Source organism: Zootermopsis nevadensis, unplaced genomic scaffold (assembly GCF_977971745.1).
Source record: "Zootermopsis nevadensis isolate Lab colony 2312 unplaced genomic scaffold, Znev_1.0 Znev_ptg000029l, whole genome shotgun sequence".
In the NCBI taxonomy this organism is placed as follows: domain Eukaryota; kingdom Metazoa; phylum Arthropoda; class Insecta; order Blattodea; family Termopsidae; genus Zootermopsis; species Zootermopsis nevadensis.
Window position 1 is genome coordinate 15221383 of NW_028259161.1, and position 23714 is coordinate 15245096.

The 23714-nt window shown below is 39.4% G+C and overlaps 3 protein-coding genes across 4 annotated transcripts; 2 read left to right on the forward strand and 1 right to left on the reverse strand.

Moving 5' to 3' along the window:
* Positions 1–284: 284 nt before the first annotated feature.
* LOC110835485 (uncharacterized) lies at positions 285–14892 on the reverse strand. Of its 2 annotated transcripts, none has more exons than XM_022075719.2 (5): positions 14758–14892; positions 8069–8115; positions 5771–6719; positions 2303–4105; positions 285–1709 (listed from the first exon to the last, which is right to left on the reverse strand). In XM_022075719.2, exons 1-4 carry the CDS (start codon positions 14842–14844, stop codon positions 3332–3334), a joined length of 1857 nt encoding a protein of 618 aa, XP_021931411.1. In that variant the 5' UTR covers positions 14845–14892; the 3' UTR covers positions 285–1709; positions 2303–3331. The 2 variants fall into 2 exon arrangements, with proteins under 2 accessions (XP_021931411.1, XP_021931410.1); XM_022075718.2 differs by lacking the exon at positions 14758–14892 and adding an exon at positions 13683–14115 and having other exon boundaries at positions 286–1709.
* Positions 14893–15183: 291 nt separating this feature from the next.
* On the forward strand, positions 15184–17163 carry LOC147872275 (uncharacterized). Its single transcript, XM_087357895.1, has 2 exons — positions 15184–15896; positions 17079–17163. Exons 1-2 carry the CDS (start codon positions 15184–15186, stop codon positions 17161–17163), a joined length of 798 nt encoding a protein of 265 aa, XP_087214021.1.
* Positions 17164–18880: 1717 nt separating this feature from the next.
* LOC110835487 (uncharacterized) lies at positions 18881–20914 on the forward strand. Its single transcript, XM_022075721.2, has 2 exons — positions 18881–18997; positions 19218–20914. The coding sequence occupies exon 2, from the start codon at positions 19218–19220 to the stop codon at positions 20880–20882; it is 1665 nt and encodes a 554-aa protein (XP_021931413.1). The 5' UTR covers positions 18881–18997; the 3' UTR covers positions 20883–20914.
* The last annotated feature ends 2800 nt before the right edge of the window (positions 20915–23714 follow it).

A 23714-nucleotide genomic window follows, 5' to 3' on the forward strand; every position in this document is an offset into this window, starting at 1 on the left:
GGACCAGGAAACTAGGGATACCCTATACCAACATGTTAGTTTACTGCGGTTGGATGAAACCGATATTATGGGCGCATTTTAAGAGGAGAATATCGCTTAGATAACCTACAGTCCTTGGTTGGAGTTTCTCTTAAGATGTTGGTTTCTGGGGTATTTTACGGGCGTATTAAACGATACACATTTAATGATTAGGCCTATAAGCTACCAGATGTCTCAAAGTTATGGTACTGATTTTGTGTGGTTATAGTAGACCACGATTTATTTATTTATTCAAGGTTTATTTAGCTACTGAAAATGAAATTAAAATTTACAGATCCCTATTATATATTATGTTTTGTATAGTTAGATTTTTATTTTCTTATACATACATACATACATACATACATACATACATACATACATACATACATACATACATACATACATGTATGCATACATATAGGATGGCGCACGAAATGATACCCGATTGAAAGATTAAATAAAGGTTTTAATATTCATGTAATAGTGCATATGTACCTACAAACAAACAACAAATCATGGAAACTTAACCTTAATAGATTATATGCGCAATGTCCTGTTACTTCCGAAATATGAACGGCTACGGCACATATTTAAAACAAATAGGGTGTCATTTGTGTGCCACCCTGATTAGCCGTTACATGCACAGTGGTTCATGCAAGATTGGATCTATACCACACAGAGCACACTTTGTCTTGGACTTCACACACACTTTCTGCCCACGTGTGATTCCTTGCCGATACTCAGCTGCCATGAAAGTGGGCATAATTGACCCGGGCGTAAGCCTATGCGACTTCTTCCTCTGGAGTTACCTCAAGAATCAAACTGTTTCAGAGCAGAAGAAAACCATCTTCAGACTCACCGCCTTGAAAACCTCAAATTCTACACAGAAGAAACTGCTTCAATAATGCATCACAGGGTTTTGATTGTCCAAATATGTGGTAAAATTACAAAGGATATGGGCCGTCGAGTGATCGCGAAGTAGCCGTTTGGGTTTCAAATGTTACACGACTGAACGGTGGTAATATTGAGCATATAATCCATAAAAACATGAAATTTGAATCGGGTATCATTCCGTGCGCCATCTTGTATAAGCTTGCGAACATACATACGCACAAACATGTATTTACTACATTCCATTGCCGATTCTCTGAACAGGAGACGTACTTAATCACGAATAAGCAACCAAACAACAGTTCTTTCGGTTCCTTCGTCGGTCAGCCCCTCGGATGGTGGTTGTTTCTTGTTTAATTGGTCGGGCTGTTAGTCAGCTTTGTAATCGACTGGTTGTTCAGTCGACCAGTTGGACCATCGGCTGGTTGTTTTCTTTGTCGACTCTGACAAGCGATGAACGTCACTAGTCTAATCTAGTTTAACATAAGCGGCCTGACCTAACTAAACATAAACAAAAATTTCCCTTCTGTCTTTGGATATTGGTTATTAAAACCAGGACTGTAACAGGCGATCTTGGGAGACGAGCTAATCACGGCTGGTAGCGAGAATTGGCTGGGTTTCCTTGTGCTGGTTGAGAGGGTTGTATGCCTTCTTCGGTCATTGTCTGCCAAGTTGGATTCCTATTTATGGCTGGGCATAGCTGGTTTGTTTCTGCTCGTAGATACCAACAATTTCTATTGGACTGGGGCCAGTCTGGAGTCTGCACAATGAGATATGTAGTTTCTATCTGGAAATCTCTGCATAAAGAACATAAATTTAAAGTGTGGTAAGAAGTTCAATTGCAACTTGCCTATTTAACAAGACAAACGTTTTTAAGAACAAGTATCTCGGTCAAGAATTTTAAGCATATGCAAGGATCTAAGGACATGTTTGGTCACTTCGCACAAGTGAGTTAACGTATGTCATTGCTAGGTACAATTTTATGTCCAACTTCTTTAAGTAACTGAACAAGCAGCTTATTCGAAACGTTCAATTTCCATTGCAGTACTTATAGCATGTTCTTAGGTCTCTGTAAATGTGCCTCAAAATCTTGACCCGGTATACACTTAGGTATATAAAATCTGATACCATCATACTTAAAATACAGTTCATAGAAAAATGAATCCTGGCAGTCCTGAGAACAGGTTTGCTGTAATTTATTAAATAATCGCAAATCTTGTAGTCTGTGAAGATGAATAAAATATGAAACCTGTACATTCTGTTACTCAGCATCTCGATGCATTACTCTGCATATACTTGAGGTGGTAAAAATGTGAATGTGAATTTGGCAGTTACAACACACGTCAAGTATCTGAAACCTATAGGACTGTAAATAGAATAAATTTATTACCTTATATTCTACGCAGGTAACGAAATTGCTATTGGAGCCCTTCTTGCACTGTTGTTGCTGCTAGAAATGGATTGTATCTGCATTCTACCAGGTGATTCAAAAAGGACTTTACAACTTTGAAAGTGTATAGAAATTTAATCAGAAAGCTTACAGAATCGGTTGAGGTGTCATTTTGCAGCAAAACAAATCACGTTTGACTCACGTTGTGTTGTAGTACCGAATTCCGTCACCGCGAGCGCAAGCGGCAGTGCATTTGAAAATGGCTACTTTCACAGGTGCGGAGCGCGCTCGCTGTGTGCTGTGGTTTGAAGAAACGAAATCTGCGACAATGGTTCAACGAAATTTTCGCACCTAGTATGGCAAGGATCCTCCCAGTAGACCTACAATTTACTCTTGGCACAAGAATTTTGTTGAGACTGGTTGTTCTGTTCGCCATGACAAATCTCCAGGTCGCCCTCGTGTTTCTAGTGCTGTTGTGGAACACGTTCGTGACAGCCCAAAGGTGAATGTGTTTTGTGCCCTTAGCAAAGTTAAAGTGTACGGCCCGTTCTTTTTCCATGAGAGAACCATCAATGGTATCGTGTATCTGGATATGCTCGAAAATTTTCTCATACCACAGTTAGACGAAGATGACCAAAAAGGACGCAATCACTTCCAGCAAGACGGCGCACCACCTCAGTACCTCACAGAAGTCCGGGATTTCCTCAATAACCGTTTCCCAGGTCGGTGGATTGGTCGAACAGGGTCGATAGTATGGCCACCTCGTTCCCCAGATTTGACACCTCTCGATTTTTTCTTATGGGGTTTCATTAAATATCGTGTGTATGTTCCACCCTTATCTGCCAATCTCACTGAGCTCAAAGCTCGAATCACCGCCGCATTTGCAGAAGTGACACCGGATATGCTGGATCGTGTTTGGCAAGAAATTGATTTCAGGTGGGATGTCTGCAGTATCACCAATGGCAATCACATCGAACCAAAATGACTGTTTGAGGTAAAACGTGATTTGTTTTGCTACAAAATGACACATCATCTAATTCTGTAAGCTTTCTGATGAGGAGACGGTTTCGAATCCGTATCAGTACGATCTTCTTCTATGGCTGTGATACTATCTGTCAGTTCTTTAATTTGGTTTCCCATGTCTCTAACAATATTATCTTTCTCCAGATCTCTCTCCTTGGCATGATTAATGTCGCACTTCAACTTCTTTACATAATCCATGAGCTTCCCATTTTCGTTTTCCATGTCTGTAATCATCTCAGCTTCCTCCACCACCTGCTGTTTAGCTTTGTAATAATTATTATCATGCTTCAGAGATTTTATGCAATCTGATAGCTCTTTATTTTCGTTCTGCATGTCTTTCATAGCGTTCTCCTGCTCCAGAACATTTTCCTTAGCTTCAATAGCATCATACTCCAGCCTTCTTATATATTCAAACATATTTTTATTTTTTTTCTCCATACGTGTTATAAGGTCATTCTGTTCCACATCCGCCTGTTTATAGTCACTAATAACCCGTTCCAAGCTTCTGATACGTTGCAAGTGCCACTTATTTTGACTGTCAGTGTACTTAATAGTTTCTTCTAGCTCCCTCTCTCTCTGACTAATCTGAGTAATCTCTTCTTGCAAATTTCTTATACTTTCCTGCATAACCTCATTTTCGTACTGCATTTGTTTAATTATGTCGTTTTGTTCCAACTGCTTCTGTTTATAATCGGAAATCTGCTGTTCATGAAGTCGCAAAACGTTCTTCTTTGTAACCAAGTTCTGACTATCATCGACGATACGCTTCTCATGTTGTATCTACAAAACATTAAGACCAGTCGCAACAAATTGCCATATTAAAACATATTAAATAATTTGATATCACAAAAGAAGCTACCTTGTCGAAGGCAATTTGCCGGGTGAGGAGGCTTGCGTGCTAAAATGACCCTCAGGGCTATTCCGGCCGGGGCTTCCACAGCTAAATCTTACGGACAGGTCTAAGGCAATGCTCTAGACTAAGAGTGATACCCTGGTCCTCCAGTTTGCTAGTTGGGCGTAAGGCTAACAACCTTTCACCGTAAAAAAGCATTGTTACAAAAAAATTAACTAAGCCTTGAACCAGGACGGACTCTTTGGCACGATCATGGCAATTGAAAAAGGATATGAGATTTGATACTTAGAACATTAGGAGTCTCTGTAAGGCTGGGGCACTAAAATCAGTGAGTAGGGAATTAGAGAATTATAAGTTAGACTTAGTGGCAGTACAGGAAGTGCGATGGGACGGGGAGGGCACGATCCCAATGGCGAAGGAACAATATCAACTTGAAATTTCGAATAGGTTTCAAATTTTAGAGACAAATGAAGATAATGAAAGTGTGGACATCAGCAGGGATTGGGAGAATGTCAGAAACTGCATCAAAATTTCAGCCAAAGAGAAACTAGGATACTACAGGAGAAAGAAAAATAAACTGTGGTTTGATGAAGAATGTTCAAAATGAATAGATCGAAGGAAGGAAACAAAATTTCAATGGTTGCAGGACCCAAACAAAACAAATGCGGATATTCTATGTAACGTGAGACGTAAAGCTAGCAGAATCTTTAAGAATAAGAAAAGGGAATACCTGAAGGGCAAAATTTCTGAACTTCAGACAAATAATAAGGAAAAGGATATCAGAGACCTGTGCAGAGGCATTAATAACTTTAAGAAAGGATATCAACCTCAGACCAATTGGGTAAAGGATGATAATGGCAATTTGCTTTCAGATCAAATAATAATTGTGAATAGGAGGAAAAATTTCTTTAGTCAGCTCTTAAATGTTCATGAGACTGGTGACATTAGACATGTTAGTATCTCGTCGTCAGCAGACAGGCGGGCAGAATTATCTTAGGCTGGCTAATAAATCCTTTGAAAGTGTTACAAAGTTCAAATATTTGGGAGCAACAATAACAAATCAAAATGATACTCATGAGGAAGTTAGGAGGAGACTAAATTCCGGAAATGCTTGCTACTTCTCAGTTCAAAATATTTTGTCTTCACGTCTGATTTCTAAGAACCTGAAAATTAAAGTATACAAAACAATAATTTTGCCTGTTTTGTATGGGTGCGAAACATGGTCTCTCACTCAGAGGGAAGAACACAGATTGCAGTTGTTTGAGAACAGGGTGTTGAGGAGAATAATTAGGCCTAAGAGAGAAGACTTTTAGAGCAGTGGTATTCAACCATTTTTTGTTCGCGTAGCCCCAGATATAATTTCTCTTCCAACTTTATACGCCCCAAGTTGTTAGTGTATAATTCAAGTTATACATAGTATATAATCTACATCTAAAATATATTATATTACTGATTATTCAGTGTTTATCATAAAATAATGTATTTTTTTTTAAAATTTCACGTACCCCCTAAGATGTTTTCGCATACCCCCGGGAGTACGCGTACTCCAGGTTGAATACCACTGCTCTAGAGGATAGAAGGAAATAGCTTACCTGTGTCTCCTCAAACTCCGTTGACTGCGAGAGCACGGGTTCCTTCAGCCGCTCTACGGCCATAATCGTTTCCTCTCCTGCACCACGAAGGTCCTGCGCCTGCTGTCTAGCTATACAACTATCCACGTCAGTAACTTGTGCACACCTTGTCTTGAAGATGTCCCTTTCTGTTGACAAGATTTCTATCTGCTTGCGCATCCCAAGTAAAGTTTCTTCAATAGTTAAATCCTCACATAATTCAGCTTGTATTCTGTTACGTTCAGTTATCAATTCATCCATTTTAACTCTTATTGAATTGCACTCAATTCTTAATATATCAGCTTCAACTTCTCTGATAGAATACCTTTTAACTTCCTGTTTTAAGTCCTCGTTCTCAGATAACAGCGATTCTACGGTTTTGCTCAAAACGGTTACTCGGCTCTCCACACCATCTGCTTCGAGAATCTCCAACGGCTGTTGCTTCAGGCTACCATTTTCTTCAGCAATTACTTCATAACTTGTCTTCAAGGAGTCCCTCTCTGCTGATAACTTAGCCATTTCACTACACATCGCAAGCAATTGTTCTGCACTGACATGCGATTTATCGCGGAAGCTGATTTCCACTCTGTCATTTCCTATACTCAATTTATTTAATACACATTTTATTGCTGCATATTCAGTTCTTAATGCATCCGCTATCTCTTCAGAGTCACGAAGTCTTTCAATCTCACGCTTCTGTGCCTCATTTTCAGTTGACAGCCAGTCTATGGATTTGTTCAAGGGATTTAGTCGTTTTAACAAGACATCCCTCTCGGCTGATACCACGGCCAGATTGGCGGTTAACTCTTTTATACGCTGTTTAAATAGCGAGCAGAAACTGCACAGGTCGTTTCCATTGTACCCGTAGGTAGTCTTTTCTAGCTCAATGTCCATCGAAGTTTCTGAGACAGAAGCTTCTGTTAACAGAGCCCTGCATTAAAACAAGTTTTATCCCATTAATTTCTAATATTACAATAGCATCGATACTCTATGAAATTTAACAGGGAATAAAAAACATATCCAGTATAATTTCTTATTTATGCTTACATTTACAAATCTAAAACTGTTACGTATCTTGTATGGACTGATTATTTCGTTATTCCATGAAAAGGCATTTACTTTGTAATATTGCATGCCTTATATTATGAAACAATACACCATTTAAGAAAGAAATAACAGAATTAATTACATATTACAACGTCGTTAAACCAGCAACAGTTATAAGATATTGATATAGAATTAAAAACGTCAAGTATTTTACACATGAGCATTATTGAATGTACTGAAAGAAAATTTTAAAGCATCGAGTATGTTATAAATGCATGTTATCGAAAATAGGGATAGTGGTTCACAAAGGAAACGTTTATACTTCTTCTTATACCAATTTCTCTCCTATATGGAGCATAAGGGCTTCCTTTCGGAGTTTTCGAATCTAGTTTTAGACATTTAGTGGGGACTTATTGGAAAGAAATGGGCGCGGAATTTTGCGTACAAAACATCTCGTGCATACTCATAAGGTTCTTTAACATTTCGTAAATCTACGGCAAGGGACCGCCGGCTTTACTTCCCCTCTGAAGGAAGTCAGGCTAATTTTCATTACCCTTAACAATCCATCGACCTGGGTCGGGTTTGAACCCGCAACACTTGGTTCCAGTGGCAAACACGCTACCACTAGACTACCGAGGGCGACACGTTTCGTCTTCGACGCAACAATGTTGCTGGCAACTTTGTGCTTTATTTATTAAATAGGGAAGAATCTACGTGTTTTTCGGTGCTGACTTTCCAAAAGCAGAATATTTTTACGTATTCACCACTTTCACAACTGGTCGAATAACTTTCAGGAAGTACTTTTGTCTATATTTCGGGATATAAAAACGACAATAATTTTCCTAGAGTTATATATCCAAGTGAGATATATTTAGTTTTTTGACATGTTCTGGGAAGAGCTGATACACATATATTTGTTTGACAACCTTGTGCATAAATTTACAACAAATATCCTACGGTTTTACTTTTCAGGGGCAAATCTCAAGTGCTTACTATTTTGTACTACACGCCATTATCTTAGACACATCTATGACTAACCTTCCAAAAGTATGAATTCTATATTTTTTTGGAGTTCTGTCTCCAAGAGAAACTTTGTTCTTATTTGCCATTTGGTAGAAACATTCGATTAGGTAATTGTGAAATTCAGTACATATGAGCCATTAGCCTAATCAGATGATGCACTTCTTGTTTATAACCATGACTCTGGCATTTAGATTAGTGTAGTTCACATACCTGAGGTCGCTATCTTCATCTTCCTGTCTCTCATATGAAAAGCAGTTCTGCAAAAAGGAAAAAATCATAGGCGCATGAGACACTGAAATATCGCATGTGTAGTCATTACACTGACGATGTTTGAAGATTCTTATATAGCATTTTACGGTCTATAATATTATGTAAATATGTTTAACTAGTATTCTCTAACATTTATGTAAACACTGAATGATCACAGTGCACCAGAGATTGAAACACTGGTTTGTTAAGTACCACCGCATGCGAAATTGTTGTAATGTAACAATTCTCGTATAGGCAAAAGAGGCAAATTAAGACCGCCAACTTCGAGCCCTTCTATGTTCAAGGACATCCTAGAGAAGTTCCTAATGCAAGTACACAAGAAATGTGAAGTAACAAACTCAATCGATTACAGCCTTCCTTCGAAAGCTAGAAGTCGCTCAGCTCAAAAAATGCCATGCCTTTTATTAAACTAGCGCAAAGCGCTCCTTTCAGAGCTCCTTTCGTCTATCAATTTCTGTTGATATTTAATACTTCGTTTTTCAGTGTTTCTTTCTCTTCTGTTAAATAGGTCTGATGTTTTTGTTCTTTACGTCGCTGTTCAGATGCCAACTGTTATTGGTCAGTCAACTTTCTACGTCCAGCCCCACCCTTGCAAATAGATCATAAAGTCAGTTTTCGTAATAGTTTTTGTAATCTTAATATATTGAATGAGTATTTTAACTTGAATGAATAGCATTATTAGTATAAGCTTCCCTTGTTGGTTTTGGTACTTCAAATAGTTGATAACGTCTTCTTTCACTTTTCTTCATTTCTAAAATAGGTCTGAGCGTCATTTGTTTACTCGGCATTGTTTTGTTGGTATGCCAACACAACAATGCCGAGTAAACAAATGGCTACAAATTGGTTGGCGGCGACGACAAATCAAATTGTTGTGTTCTATTATAAATAGAATACAACAATAGTGAGTAAACAAATGTTTTTTTGATCATGTCATTTTTTGGCTACAAATTGGTTGACTACAAATTAGATGGCTAAAAATAGGTTGGCGACGACGACAAATCACAAATTTTTATAATAAATCCGCACGTTCATTAACAAACGTTCAGCACTGCTGTCTTCTGTCAGATAAATCCCGGCAAATCCACGTGTCTTGTCAGATCTATGTTAATCTTACCCTCTCATTATATATCACGTCTCACAAATAATCTCGACTGTCCTAAGAATTTCCAAACTCCCTCATATGTACTACATGTCCCATCCATCTTATTCTGCTTGATTCATAATTCTAATATTATCTGAACAAGAGTAAAAAGGATGCAGCTCCTCATAATACAACTCTCTCAGCTCCCCAACCCCACGCACTTCAAATATTCTCCTCACTAATGTGTTCTTACACGCGTTTTTAATTTAGTCTTATGAATTCTACCGGAGAGCTAAGTTGTTACTGGGCAGGGTTTAATGTCATTTCTGTTGTTGTTTCAGGTTAGAAAATGCGTGTTTCAGCACATTCTTTGAACATTTGCTTAATCTGGGAATGCTGCTTCGTTCACTTTTCTCTCGAGCTCTTTGATGATGGACAGCTCACTGCACTGCTACAACGTTAATGCAACTGATTTCGAAAGTTTCTTACTTAAACTGCACAATTGATGTTGTATACAATTTATGAGAGACTTTATGGCCAGAATACATGTCATAGATTCGAAACCACGAAAAAGAGATATTTAAGCCTGACACAGAGCGTATAAAGAACGTGAGAAAATAGGATCGCTGTGATGTATACACATTCTTTTTAGAAAGAAGTTAAAATAAATACATATCGATTGTTAGATTGTTTTTTGCCCGAACGTTCTATGAGGGTTTTATTATTTTTTTCCAATTTATGATGGACCATAATTTAGGCAACACTATAAATATGAACCTAAACTAAATCCACGCTATGTTCTATCTAAAATATCCCGCTACTGGTGTCCATTATATACCAGGCGAAACTAGTGCACATTCGCACACTCAGTCCAGTTAAGCTGTAATTTTAGTAGGTTCTGAATCCTTTGTGAACAACAAGGTCTTCCAAATTTGCTACACTTTCCATCCATTTTTGTAGTCTAACAATATTTGCTAAGCAGCCCAATTTATATAGATCATCGTTAATCATATTCCTCCAATATTGTTATTTCCTGGTCGGTGGACAGTCTGGTTAAGGAGCAAGCTGTTGCAGACGTAAAGAGAATATCAACCATTAAATTCGAACGTGTTATAAAAATCTGAACCTTTTAACATCTTGGACATTCATATAAACCGAAATGAGTGGAAGTATCAAAATTTAAGTCCCTTCTAGTTTAACAAATCCCAACATCAAGCTGCACATCATTAAAAACAGTTTTTAACATGTTTTACTTTGCTAAGTAAAACTGAAGGCTGCAAAATCATTAAGTACTCTTCGTGTCCCTTACAAACGGTTTGCAAGAAACATGGTGTGAATATTATGTCAGCTGCCTTCATCCTAAACGCTAGAAAGGGGGTTCTGAAATGGTAAAATTTCTAAAAATACGCAACGTTCGGAATATTATTTTGTAGATTTTGAAAGAATGGACAAATGAGGAAATATGGGACACAAAACGCACACTATCTAGAGCAGTGGTAAGAAGAAAGGAAATAGAGAGGCAAGGGTAGGCTTCATAGTGGACAAAAGATTTAAAGGAAATGTGATGGAATTCCAACCCATAGACGAAAGACTATGCAAAATAAGGATTGGAACCAAGTTGTGCAATCTGTCTATCATAAATACGTACGCACTTCCAGAGGATAAGGATGAAGCAATAAAAGAAAAGTTTTATAATAAACTGGAGCAGATAATAGTTAGCACACCATCTAATTATGCCAAAATGATAGTGGGCAATATAAATGCACAGATTGGTAAGGAAGAAATATACCAAGGGACAATAGGAAAACAAAGTCTACATGTCACGTCCAATGATAATAGCCCAAGACTCATTGATTCAGCCATTAGTAAAAGACATGATAATCAGCTCTACTTTCTTCCCTACGAAACAAATACATAAATATGCATGGAGATCACCAGATGGAATAACCAACAACCAAATCGATCATGTGTTAATAGACTAGAGATGAGGTACAAGTGTATTAAATGTCCGAACATATAGAGGAGCAAGTTGTGGGACTGACCACTGTTTAGTTAAAACAGTCTTCAGGGGAAGGACAATGAGACTTCCAAATAATGGTACAGAGACAGTGCAAAAAGTAAATATTAGTAAGCTAGAAGATAAGAAGATCAGGAAAACCTTCTTAACCAATTTAGAAGGAAAACTGGAAAGCGTGGGATTGCATCAACCACAAGATATATCAAATGACATGGGGAAGACCTAAAGTGAGTGTTGAAGAAACAGCAAAGGTCACACTCGGCACAGTACAATTTAATAAAAAGAAAGAATGGTTTGATGAAGAAAGCCGAGAAGACATTCAAGAAAGAGATAAAGCTTATCAAGCATATTTAGAACGCCGAACCAGGAAAAAGAAACAAGAATTAGAAGAACTGAATACGAAAGCTCAAAACACTTGTTGCAGGAAGAAAAGGAAACACATGACAGAGAAAATAAGTCATATTAATGAGGAATTTAGAATAGGTAACACATATATGACCTACAAAGAAATGAAGAATATAAAAGAAGTGTTTAAACCAAGAACTAATATCTGCAAAGGCAGGAAAGGAGAGCTGTTAGGAAATGGAAAAAAATTCCTATCCAGATGGACAGAATATTTTGAACAACTACTCAATAGTTCGGAAACGGGAGGAACTGAAACAGATACAGGTGAAGGATTAATAATCTATCAAGATATAGAAGATACAGAAGAACAGCATGCACCCACATTAACAGAAGTTAAGGAAACCATTCACAAATTAAAAAATAATAAAGCGCCAGGTATAGATTTTATACCAGCTGAAATCTGGAAAAATGGAGGAGGTATGTTAATAACAGTGGAATTTAGAACAAATGCCAGAAGACTGGGAGAAGAGCATAATATGTCCTATATACAAGAAAGGAGATAAATAGAAATGTGAAAACTACAGAGGGATATCGCTGTTATGTGTGGCATACAAAATGTTTACAAACATACTGAAATATAGGCAACAGCCATATGCCGAAGAGAATAACGGAGAATATCAGGCCGGATTTAGGAGAGGCAGGTCTACCATTGATCAAATATATACTGTTCAGCAAATACAAGAAAAATGCTGGGAAGATAATATAGAGATAACACAAATATTTATAGACTTCCAACAAGCATATGATTCCATAGATGGAACTAGAATCAACCTTATAATGCACTAATTCAAGATACCTGGGAAACTAATAAGACTTACAAATATGACGATGGAAGACACCAAAGCACATGTGAAGATACAAAATCAACTGGGAGACAGCCTTGCAATAAATCAAGGCCTCAAGCAAGGAGACGGTTTAGCACCACTTCTCTTTAATCTTGCCCTTGAGCATGTAATTAGAAAACTAGCAGTAGACACCAAACTCACTTTGGAATATAAAATGGTACAAATAGAATGGTATGCGGATGACATAAATATTTTGGGAAGATCATTAAGATCAGTCAAAGAAGTAGTTGAAGTGCTAGGCGAGAAAGGGAAAGAAAACAAAAACCTAGATACAAACAAGAAGGAGAAGATCATTAGACCATCTTATAAAGATCAAGGAACATGAAATAGAAGTGGTGCAAAGATTCACATACCTGGGAGTATGCATAACAAATAAAAATGAGCAAATGGTAGAAATACAAAGCAGAATTCAAGCGGCCAATGAAGCATATTTCTCGATATTACCACTGGTAAAATTCCATAGAATAAACAAGAAAGTGAAAATCACATTATATAAAACTCTCATCCGTAGCATAATATCATACCGGAGTGAAACATGGGCACTCAACCAGAATGTAGCAGATAAAGTGGATCTGTTTGAACGGAAAATCCTGAGGAAAATTTTCGGCCCAACACAAGAAGCAGGTGAATGGAGGATAAAGACTAATCATGAAATCTATAAATTATGTAAAGACATACCATTGTCACAATTTATAAAATTTCAAGAGACTACAATGGGCAGGTCACCTGATTCGGATGGAGGACATCCGAATTCCAAAGATGGTATTCAAAGGAAGTGTTGGAGGAAGAAGACCGGTTGGAAGACGCAGGAACAGATGGGAGGATGCAGTTCAAACGGATGCCACACTGCTCCTGAGGTTTAGAAATTGGAAGAAGGCAGCGGAGGATAGGACTGAATGGAAGAGGAGAATTGAGGAGGCCATGGACCGAATACGGACCGGATAGCCACAGAAGAAGAAAATTTTGAAAGAACAAATAGTGTCTGCGTAAAGTCTGTTCGATGTGAGTTTGTCGTGAGGATAAGTTTGAATATAAACATGCCAATAAATTCTACATGTAATAGTATGTCCCTGTAAATAATTGCTTCACGGATATGATGTTTACGTATGCAAAGTCCCATCTTTCTTTTGTGGCAGGCAGCTTACATAAATTGGGAATTCTAAATTTGCTAGTACCGCCGAAAACTGTTTGTCCATTGTTACTTACCCCAGTGATGAAGGATCGTCTGCACCATTTACACAGAAATTTCCGCATCCTGGATAAAAATTCATAAATGTTGAATCGTTTTATAAATCCATTTCTATTGTGAATGTTGTTCTTGCCTCGCTCCATTTTGTAGATAGAGTGTTGCTATGAAAACGAAGTTGTTGACTGACAACAGTTATGTTGGAGAAACAAACATGAATTCCATTGTTGAGTGACACGCTGTTTGTTTCGAAATTAGACGTAATGCTCGCGGTATCTGTCGGTGACGAGTAGAGTTACTTGAACAACATAACACCAAGTACCTTTTACTTCGTCGGAACCAATTACGAAGTCGCTGCATGTTTTGATTTTGAGGTTGGTATTGTCTGTGAATCGGGGTTCGATCCCCGACGTGGGCAGAGAATTTTTTCTCTAGCCTCTGCGTCCAGACCGGCTCTGGAGCCCACCCAGCCTCCTGTACAATGGTGTTGGGAATTGAGTATCTTCCCTTCTCGAGCTGTTTAGACGTATTGTGTGTGGCATTGTTGTGTGTGTTTATTGACATTGTTGCATCATTAATGGCGTCAACAATCCGCTTTCGTTATTGCGAAAAGAGCTAAGCTGTGAATCGCTTGTAGAAGAAGTGCGTCGTGGACTAGATAACTTTGTGCTGGTAGAAACGTTTCAGAATATCAGTGTGTGCGCAACATTTGGTGCCGAAACCCGGGAAGAAAGACTGGAAATCGCTGTGACGGTAGAAGAAGACGAGAGGTGAAGGATAAGGAAACATCACGTTGGTAGCTTCACGTCGCAGCGGCAACTTTAGCTGTTCACAAGAAAACATTCCTCACGCAACGCTAGGGAAGCAGTAATTGGTAATACAGTTCACTAACAACACGTATGGTATTTACACGTGCCGTGTGATACCAGGAGGACCGACGATACTTGCACTACCTCGAATTTTAAATTTAAAAGGAACATCCTAAAGAATGTCCAGTACATCAGATTCAGCTACGACCCTACATAACTTCAAGAGAAGACGTACCAGAGAGAGAGCCAACGCTACCCGATTTTCCACTATCATTAATGGACTTACTGAGGACAATTCCACAGACGACTTCGAACACTTCCGGGGTCGTCTCCAAGACACCTTGGATAAACTCACTGTCTTGGACGACGCCATTCACGATCTTCTGTCCGACGATCAATATGAAGCTGATGTGGAGAATTGTGAAGAATATGTTGACAAGAGAAAACGTGCCATTCAGAAGGCTACACGGATAGCAAGCTTGCAGCCTCAACATCCCAGTTAAGCGTCTCTCAGCCGCCACAAACCCACACATATCCAGCAGTCACTCACTCTGTGAAACTCCTTCCCATTAAGCTTGAGCCGTTCGTCGGGGACGTCGAGACCTGGTCCCGCTTTTGGGAACAATTGGAATCATCCATTGATAAAGATCCGTCCCTCTCTACCATAAACAAACACGTGTTCTTACGAGGGTACCTGGAAGACGAACCGAAGATGCTAGTGGACGGGATCGCCATAACTGCCAGTACATATGAGGAGACAAAGAAAATCCTTCACACTCGCTACGGTGACCGCAACCGCATTATACAAGCACATCTGGACTATCTAGAGCTATCTAGACCTATTCACTCTGCAACGCCCGAAGCACTGAACTATACATTCTTGGAATGTAACCGTCGTATTCAAGCGCTCCGTGCTCTGGGCGAGGATGTCGGCGGGTACGGTAGGGTTCTAACTCCAAAGATACTTCGTGCCTTCCCTCCAGATATGTGTCAAAGATGGATTGTCCATGTCAAAAGGCAGGAACTTTCGGAAGGAGATGTTATAAAACTGATGGCATTTCTGGGAGAGAAGGTGGATGGAATTCTTACTGCGCAGAAGATTCGCGGAGACTATCGATGCACTTCCAACTTCACACCCACTGCAGCGACGCCTCACATTAATTCCAAGCACATCAAATCCACACGAAAGGGTAAAGGAGAAATCAAACCATTTTGTGTCTTCTGCGAATCCCGTACTCATTGGGCCCAAGACTGTCAGACGGTGAGCGATGGTTATGATCGTATTGAGAGACTTAAGGCAGCTAACCGCTGTTTCCTATGCCTGAATCGAGGACATGGCGTTAGAAGGGCAAGGCCTCATGTTCAAGATGCAAGAGGAACCACCATAGAGCCATTTGTATTGAGACGGCGAGTACTGTTTCCCCGGTAAATCAGCTCGCCTCTACTTCAGTCGGCAAGATAGATGTTATCTCCCCAGACTTTACTTACTTACAAAATGCGCGAGTATGGGTTACTGGACACACACGACTAAGCAAACTTTCTCGCTGCGTGTTAGACAGTGGGAGCTAGTCCAGTTTTATCGCAAGGTCCGTTATAGACGACTTGAAACTAGACGTGATGGAGTGTCGCGACCTATGTGTCCTTTGACCTTTGACCTGCGACCTTTGAGACGTCATCTGCCACTTCAAGTCAACGCAGACGCGTCCGGTTTGATATGAAAGGGATCTTCCACCATTTCTCTTACTGCATTCGAGAGCTTCCACTCCTTGCTCCACACCCGACTGTACCACACGATGTGAGGATGCTGAGTCACACGCGTAAACTTCAGTTAGCTGACCCAAAGAATGACTCGGAAGACCTTCCCATCGAGATTATTATCGGCGGAGATAACTATTGGAAAATTGTCAAGGACGCTTCGCCAATCCGTCTCACGTCATCCGTCGTGCTAATTCCCTCTAAATTGGGTTGGGTACTTTGAGGAAACAGATCAGGCATCACAGTAAACACTCTAACGGTCAACTACGTGAAACTAAACACATCATCGCCCTCTGAAGATATCTTACGACGCTTCTGGGACTTGGAAACCATAGGCATCATGGAAAACCAAGGATTCGGCTTTACTTCAAGAGTTTGCTGCCTCATTCTGTCTCGAGGATCAGAGAAGAGTGGTTTCGTTTCCCAGGAAAGAAAATGTCACTGTACCCAACAACCGACAGGAGGCGGAGAAGAGATTCTTCTCACTACAGACGAAATTGGAAAGAAACGTTCATCTTAAACAAATTTACCAAACCCAGATGTTGAATCACATTAAAACTGATGTACATGATTTTGACAAGTATGTAATTCGAAGAACGATTAACGAATTTCACACTACACAAAGCGAGTGTCCTACTTTAAAATTGTTGTTGGCAGTAATTAAGAAAAAAAGATTAACTTCAGTGGTGGGAAGTGGGCTCTTTGGAAAATAATTAGAGATTTAGGCTTCATGTGGAGGAAATCGGAAAGTAATAGAAAAGTTCTCATCGAAAAGGATGATATTCGTGCAGCAAGACTCATATTTGAGAAATATAAGTCGTTACAGAAATGAGACGACAATGATACCAACAGTTGTAGCAGTAGTGAGGAAGAGGAGAGGGAGGAAGAAGTTGCAGAAGAAGATGATGGGGAATTAAGTGGAATTGAAGCTTTGTAAAAAGTTCATCAGCCGCTGTAAGTAATTCAATCTGCACTGATGTTTTTGTGTTCTGAACAGACAGTCAACCCGAGCAGACGTAGACACACCACACAACACGACTTATGAATAATCAAAACAAACATAAGATGCGTAAAACGGGAGGATCAACGGAACACATGCTACAATAATGAACAAAACGGACGAATATATTGAAAGACATGCATTATAATACAAAGTAGTTTTAAAAGACAACACCTGAAGATGATGCTTTACATCGAAACATGTAGTGAAGTGAATGAAGGCGCTCTATTGTAACATCGTTATAGTGATGAATGGCGCAAATTTAAATTTTAAATTTTAACATTTAAATTTTAAATTTTAACATTTAAATTTTAAATTTTAACATCTAAATAAAGTTTGTGTATTGACCTGAATTTTATTATATATTTTAATCTCCTTATATTTTTCTGTATAAAATCGAAATTGGGTTCTTCTTATAGCTCGAGAATGGATATACAGATTTGTACGAAACTTTGCATTCTTCTTTGAGACCAGAAAGACTTTTAGAAAGATCAGAAACCCGAAAAAATTGTCCAGAGTTCAAGTCCTGTGAGGATTGTTTCTGTATCTCGGAAATTAAGCACGAAAGAAGAATGGCGCCAAGTCTAAATTCTGATACCTCGCGCACGGCTCATTTATGGCCCTGATAATGGAAGCAACAAGTTCTTTTCAAAAGTCAGTTAAATTATACTAGACCACACGGCCCAACAACCTACAAATCAGAGATTACAGAAACAAAGGCCACAGCCCCCAGAAACTGTCCTGGATTTGAGTCCTGGTGGATTCGAACCCGATCCTCGTAAGATAAAATGAATACAGGACTACCCCTAACCGAAAACCGTTAGAGATCTACTGGCCTTTGTTGGATTATATAGTTATTATAGACGACACGTGCGAAATATTGCGGAGATTGCCAAACCTTTTTTAATTTAACTAGGAAAATGTACCATTTGAATGGAAGCTGGAGCATTAGCAGGCTTTTGACAAACTTAAACAAATATTAGGTACTGAACCGTTATTAATTTATCTAGATTTTTCACAACTTTTTATAGTCACATGCGATTCGTCAACCAAGGCCATTGGAGCCATTTTGTCCCAGATGCGTAATGGAGCAGAGAGATCCATTGCTTATTGCAGTAGGCAATTAAATCAGACTGAGTCAAGGTATAGTGTCACTGAATTGGAATTATTGGCTTTAATATTTGCAGCCGAACAGTTCCGATGTTATCTATACGGCCGCAAGTTTACGGTATACACGGATCACCGTGCATTAAAATGGTTATTGAGCTTGCAAGATCCTAGTTCTAGACTTATTCGATGGGAGAACAAATTATCCGAGTATGATTTTACAGTCGAGCATCGACCGAATTCGAAGATGTACCACGCCGTTGTCACGGCATGTTAATGTGGTGGAAAACTACTTGGTGAAAGAGGTAATTAAAAACGCTCAAGAAGGAGACGTATTGTGTCATAAGTATGTCACGCATGATAAAGGTTATAAAGATGATGGTGTCTTATACTATGAGGGGATGAAATGGCAACACCTTGTTGTGATCTCACGATCAATGCTTTCAGAAGTAGGGGAGCCGGGGGCAGGACGGGGCCACGGGTATCGGCTTTATTTCGTCTGGAATGCGCTGCGATCTATCGGGACCGGGTGAAATTTCAATAGCATACTGCACAGGATCACGTCATGTCAGTCAGCGCCATCTTGTGGTTAAAGTTTCTGAAATAATCACCCACGCTGGATTTTGCTCCTAGATTTTGTAAATTTCCGCAACTTCTAGTGAAGGTACGTTCTATTCATTATTCATATCCACTTTCTTAAATGATGCATTTTACAAGGTGTTTTCTTCAAAGTCTTAAACACAATGTTTTCATTTATTTTCATTATGTCATTTTTGGTGGGACAATCCTAACCTGTAAGGGTATACTCGGAGCACCACGTTTTGCCCAGAGTGTTTTTACTTCTGTTGTTTCCTCTAATTTTATTGTCTTATTTATTTTACTAGATGGTTCGCGATTATAAGAGAACGTTAGATCGACAACAATGGTCAGAACAGTCAATGAAAGAAGCTGTTTTGTCAGTAGTGAATGGTGAAATGGGATGTAAGAAAGCCGCCAATAAATTTGCTGTACCTCAGACAACCTTAGAGAGATATGTGAAGAAGGAAAGGGAGAATCCGGGCTGTGGTATCTCCAAAGAAATGGGGCGATTTAAGTGCGTTTTCGACAAAAATCAGGAAAAAGAACTGGTGGAATATTTAGTGAAAATGGAGCAGCAACTGTTTGGATTAACTGCTAAAGAATTACGATCCTTAGCATTTCAGCTCGCTTTGCGAAATGATCGAGACAATCCTTTTAATAAAGAAGAGGAAATGGCAGGCGAAGACTGGTTGAAAGGTTTTATGACTCGGCATCCAGAAATTTCACTCAGGAAGCCAGAATCAACATCGGCTGCCCGTGCCATGGGCTTTAACAAAGTGGCTGTCTCAAATTTCTTTTCTCTCTTAACAGACGTTGTGCAGAAATACCAATTTTCGCCAGGCAAAATGTACAATGTTGATGAAGTAGGAATCACTGTAAATCCAAAAGGCCATTCTCGCATTGTCGCTTTAAAAGGAAGGCGCCAGGTTGGTACGATCACATTAGCTGAGAGATGTGAAACAATCACTGCAGAAATATGCTTTTCTGCTGTTGGCGTCTACATGCCTCCTATGTTGATTTTCCCGAGAAAGCGCATGCGACAAGAGTTTCTCGTCGGACTACCCCCTGGATCCTGGGTCGAAGTGCACGAAACGGGGTGGATTCAGAAGGAATCATTTTTGTCTTGGTTCAGAAATTTTGTTGCCTTCTCAGGTGCATCGAAAGAGTCACCAGTGCTCCTACTGTTGGATGGCCATGCGTCACACACAAAGAGCATTGATTTGATTGATCTAGCGAGAGAGAAGGGTGTTGTTTTGCTTTGCTTTCCTCCGCACTGCACCCATAAACTACAGCCGTTAGACGTGGCTTTCACGAAACCGTTGAGTAAATATTATGAAGATGAAGTGAGGAAGTGGCTACGAAGTCATCCAGGGCGCGTTGTCCCACTTTTCCAGATAGCCTCTTTATTTGGAGCAGCATATTTGCAAGCAGCAACGATGTTGACTGCAATTAATGGCTTCCGTAGAACAGGTATATGGCCAGTGGATGTGAACGTCTTCACAGAAACAGATTTTCTTCCAGTAACCACAACTGATATTCAGCTTGGTGCTTCTAGCTCCCAGTTTCCTATCAATGATGGGTCTCAGCCCGAATGTTTGTCTGTACGAGATAATTCTGTGGCGTCCGAAAGGTCACTTGAAGCACTTAGAACACTTAATGAGGCAGCTGAACCGACAACAACAGTTATGGCACCACATGCAGCAACTGGGACATCAATTACAACAGCTGATTTATCAACTGCAACATCAAATATGGCGGCTGGAACACAAACTCCAACAGCTGCAACCACTTGCTTCCAAAAACTGTCTCCTGAATGTATTTTGCCAGTACCAAAAGTAGCGCAAGGTAATAAACGAAGCTCACGAAAGATAGGAACAACTGCAACCTTAACATTATCACCATACAAGGCAAAATCAAAGGAATCTCAACGAAAAGTTGCAAACAAATCAATAGAAAAAAACAGATTTTAGAAAAACCCTCTAAACCAAAAAAAACAAAACAAGACCAGCAGGCCTAAACGACCGCCATGACTCTCATCTTCAAGTAAAAGTCGAGAAGAGAATCAAGATGACTAGTGCCTGTAATGTGGCGACGTCCATTCGCAGTCTATTGAAGGGTGGATCCGGTATTCGTCTTGCTTGAGATGGACCATAACTCATGTCAAGGTGTTGATAGTCACGATGATGAAGATGTGCACATGTGTGCCGTCTGTGTTACGCCTAAGTAGATTTAAAATGTGTAAAGTTTCGACATTTTTGTAGCCTATTTTGAGAACTTACATTGCATACTTTATAATTTTTTCATCATATGTAATAATTATTCCATAATCTGTTTTCTTACAACTTTTTCAAACATGTATCAATCACACCCAGTCTTGCCCCAGGCACGGAGCAAAATGGGGCAAGTGACATTTAAAAAAAATTAAAAAACTGTAACTCTTACAACTTAACTAATAACTCGTTATAAATTTAGAATGTACAATAAATCCATGTGTTTGTTTTTGTTATCGTCCCTTCCACATACCAAAAAGATTAAGTTTCCCGTTCTGCCGTGGGCTCCCCTATTAAAGTGTTTTCATGATTTGCCGTTCACTGCTCACCAAGGGGTGGCAAGGAGGATCAACTTTATTAAACACAAGTATTGGTGGGAAGCTTTGGGTCGGGATGTCAGCATGTGATGCATGCGCAAAATGGAAAACAAGCCAGAGAACATACGCGCCTCTAGGAGAAAGCTTAAAGGCTAGTGAGTTTGTAGACGTTTTGTCTCTAGATGTGGTAGGACCACTTCCGGTAACAGATTAAGGAAATAAATATTTTCTGACATTTGTAGATCACTTTACGAGGGTTTGTGAGACCATTCTGATTCCTAGGATAAGGAAAGTATTGCACAAGTATTTGTGACAAAAATTATAACGCAGTTCGGAGTACCAAATAAATTACTAACGGACCAAGGAACTTCTTTCGTTTCAACATTAATGCAAGAGACATGTAGATTGCTCAAAATACAGAAATTGCAAACAAGTAGTTAACGACCTCAGGCTAATGGGAAGTGTGAACGAATGCATAAATTATTAGTAGATATGTTGTCGCATTTTGTGAATAAGGATGCCAGGAATTGGGGCAGGTATGTTCCGTATGCAGTGATGGCTTATACAGTCACTCCACATTGTTCAACAAAATATTCGCCATATTACTTAGTAGTATTAGGCAGGTATGGAGGCCATCATGTAGCCATTGTAATGCGCTAGTATGACGGCTCTACAGAATGCAATGGGAGGTCATGGAGGCAAATTAATTGTAATTGTAGTTGTAATCACAACTATGGTAGTGTGCAAGAGATCCGGCTTGAGTATGAACCCACAATGTGATCACTGATTAAGTCACAATATATTTTATCCCAGTCACTTCTCTTCCTTCTCTTCCTTGTCTTTATTTCTCTTTTCCCCTCCTCTCTTCTTGATTGACCGTGTAGGCCGATGCAAGACTACGTCATCTACCCATCTAATATGAGATATTTTTAGGTCCTTCGTTCTTTAATGATTTAAACAGTTTCTTGTAAACATCGTTTGTTACATTAAATGGAATAAGATTTCGCAAGCTGTTTACGATCAGTGAGCTGAAGACTGCTATTCCCTCTATTACCGCAATCGATCGACGGCTATCTAGGTGTTCGGCCACGAAAACTTTCTTCTCTGTCCTCTCCTGCTCACTGCAGTTGATACAGCTTCGTGAACATTCGTACGAACCAACCAAATTATGGCTTCCAGTCCGTAGCTGCGTAAGGACCCTTTTCCAGGTGCAATATGTCATTCTCACGCCAATGTGCACGCAGGCGAACTTATCCCTTTAAAACTTGATGCTGTTTGAACACAGGTGGCACTTGCTCTATTATTTTCTTCACTGAACTGTGTACATGCTATTATTATTTCCTAAATAAGTAGTCAGCTGCGAAATAGTGCCATCTGGCAAGTTCCAGGTTATTCACAGTATTAACAAATGAAGAGTGTCCGTGTGTTAAGTAAGCATGAAAACGAATGGCGAAGTGGAGGTAAAGATACGTACATTTTTAACCTTGGCGCCAGATGGAGATGAATTGTTAGCGTGACGTTCCGGACACTTAATCCCGAAGAAATGGCCCTCACTACTCACTAAACCCCATAGACTGGAAGTTTCGAATTAGGGGAAAATTCTCCAGTAAAATTGTTTATTTGTGGCCGGACTGGAAATTTCCCCTCTCTTTCTTTAATTTTGATTATAAAGTGGGTGATAGGACAGGATTTGGACACTTTCTCCAGATTACAATCAGCGGCAAAGCATATGGTTATATCAGGGTTGACGTAGAATTACTTGAAGACTGGTCGTTTTTTAACTGGAGGTAATATTTAATTTTTAATTAATATCAACAACAAAGTCGGGTGAACGAACAAGATTATAAATGGGTGAGCTCCAATAGCTGAGTACTATTTCACACCTGATTAAAAACGAACTTGCAGTCCAAGTTGGGAAAATTCGATAAGCTTTATTAACTGCAGTTTTAGTTATTTGCCAAATAATCTCATCTAAAGTTCCTGGCTGCCTGCTTAATGCATTATATTTTTCGATTATTTATATCATGTAATCCAGGTTGCCTCCAAATTGTTATACTTTCGTCTTCAGCAAAAATTTCAATATTATCTATGCCTGTTCCTCTCAATTGATCGCTTCAGATTCGCCAAGAAAAATTCTGAATAAATCTTTTATGTATCTCCATGCGTACTACACGCTATGCCCATCTTATTGTGGCACTTGTGATCACATTAGCAC

What these genes read in the sequence shown, in the direction of transcription:
- LOC110835485 (XM_022075718.2), bottom strand. Translation starts at nt 13,808, where the DNA reads ATGGAGCGAGGCAAGAACAACATTCACAATAGAAATGGATTTATAAAA. An exon ending in GACGATCCTTCATCACTGGG is followed by an intron (nt 8,116 to 13,682) that starts GTAAGTAACAAT and finishes TCCTTTTTGCAG; the next exon opens with AACTGCTTTTCATATGAGAG. An exon ending in CGGAGTTTGAGGAGACACAG is followed by an intron (nt 4,106 to 5,770) that starts GTAAGCTATTTC and finishes AATGTTTTGTAG; the next exon opens with ATACAACATGAGAAGCGTAT.
- LOC110835487 (XM_022075721.2), top strand. Translation starts at nt 19,218, where the DNA reads ATGGTTCGCGATTATAAGAGAACGTTAGATCGACAACAATGGTCAGAA.
- LOC147872275 (XM_087357895.1), top strand. Translation starts at nt 15,184, where the DNA reads ATGCTAGTGGACGGGATCGCCATAACTGCCAGTACATATGAGGAGACA. An exon ending in CGGCGAGTACTGTTTCCCCG is followed by an intron (nt 15,897 to 17,078) that starts GTAAATCAGCTC and finishes TGATACCAACAG; the next exon opens with TTGTAGCAGTAGTGAGGAAG.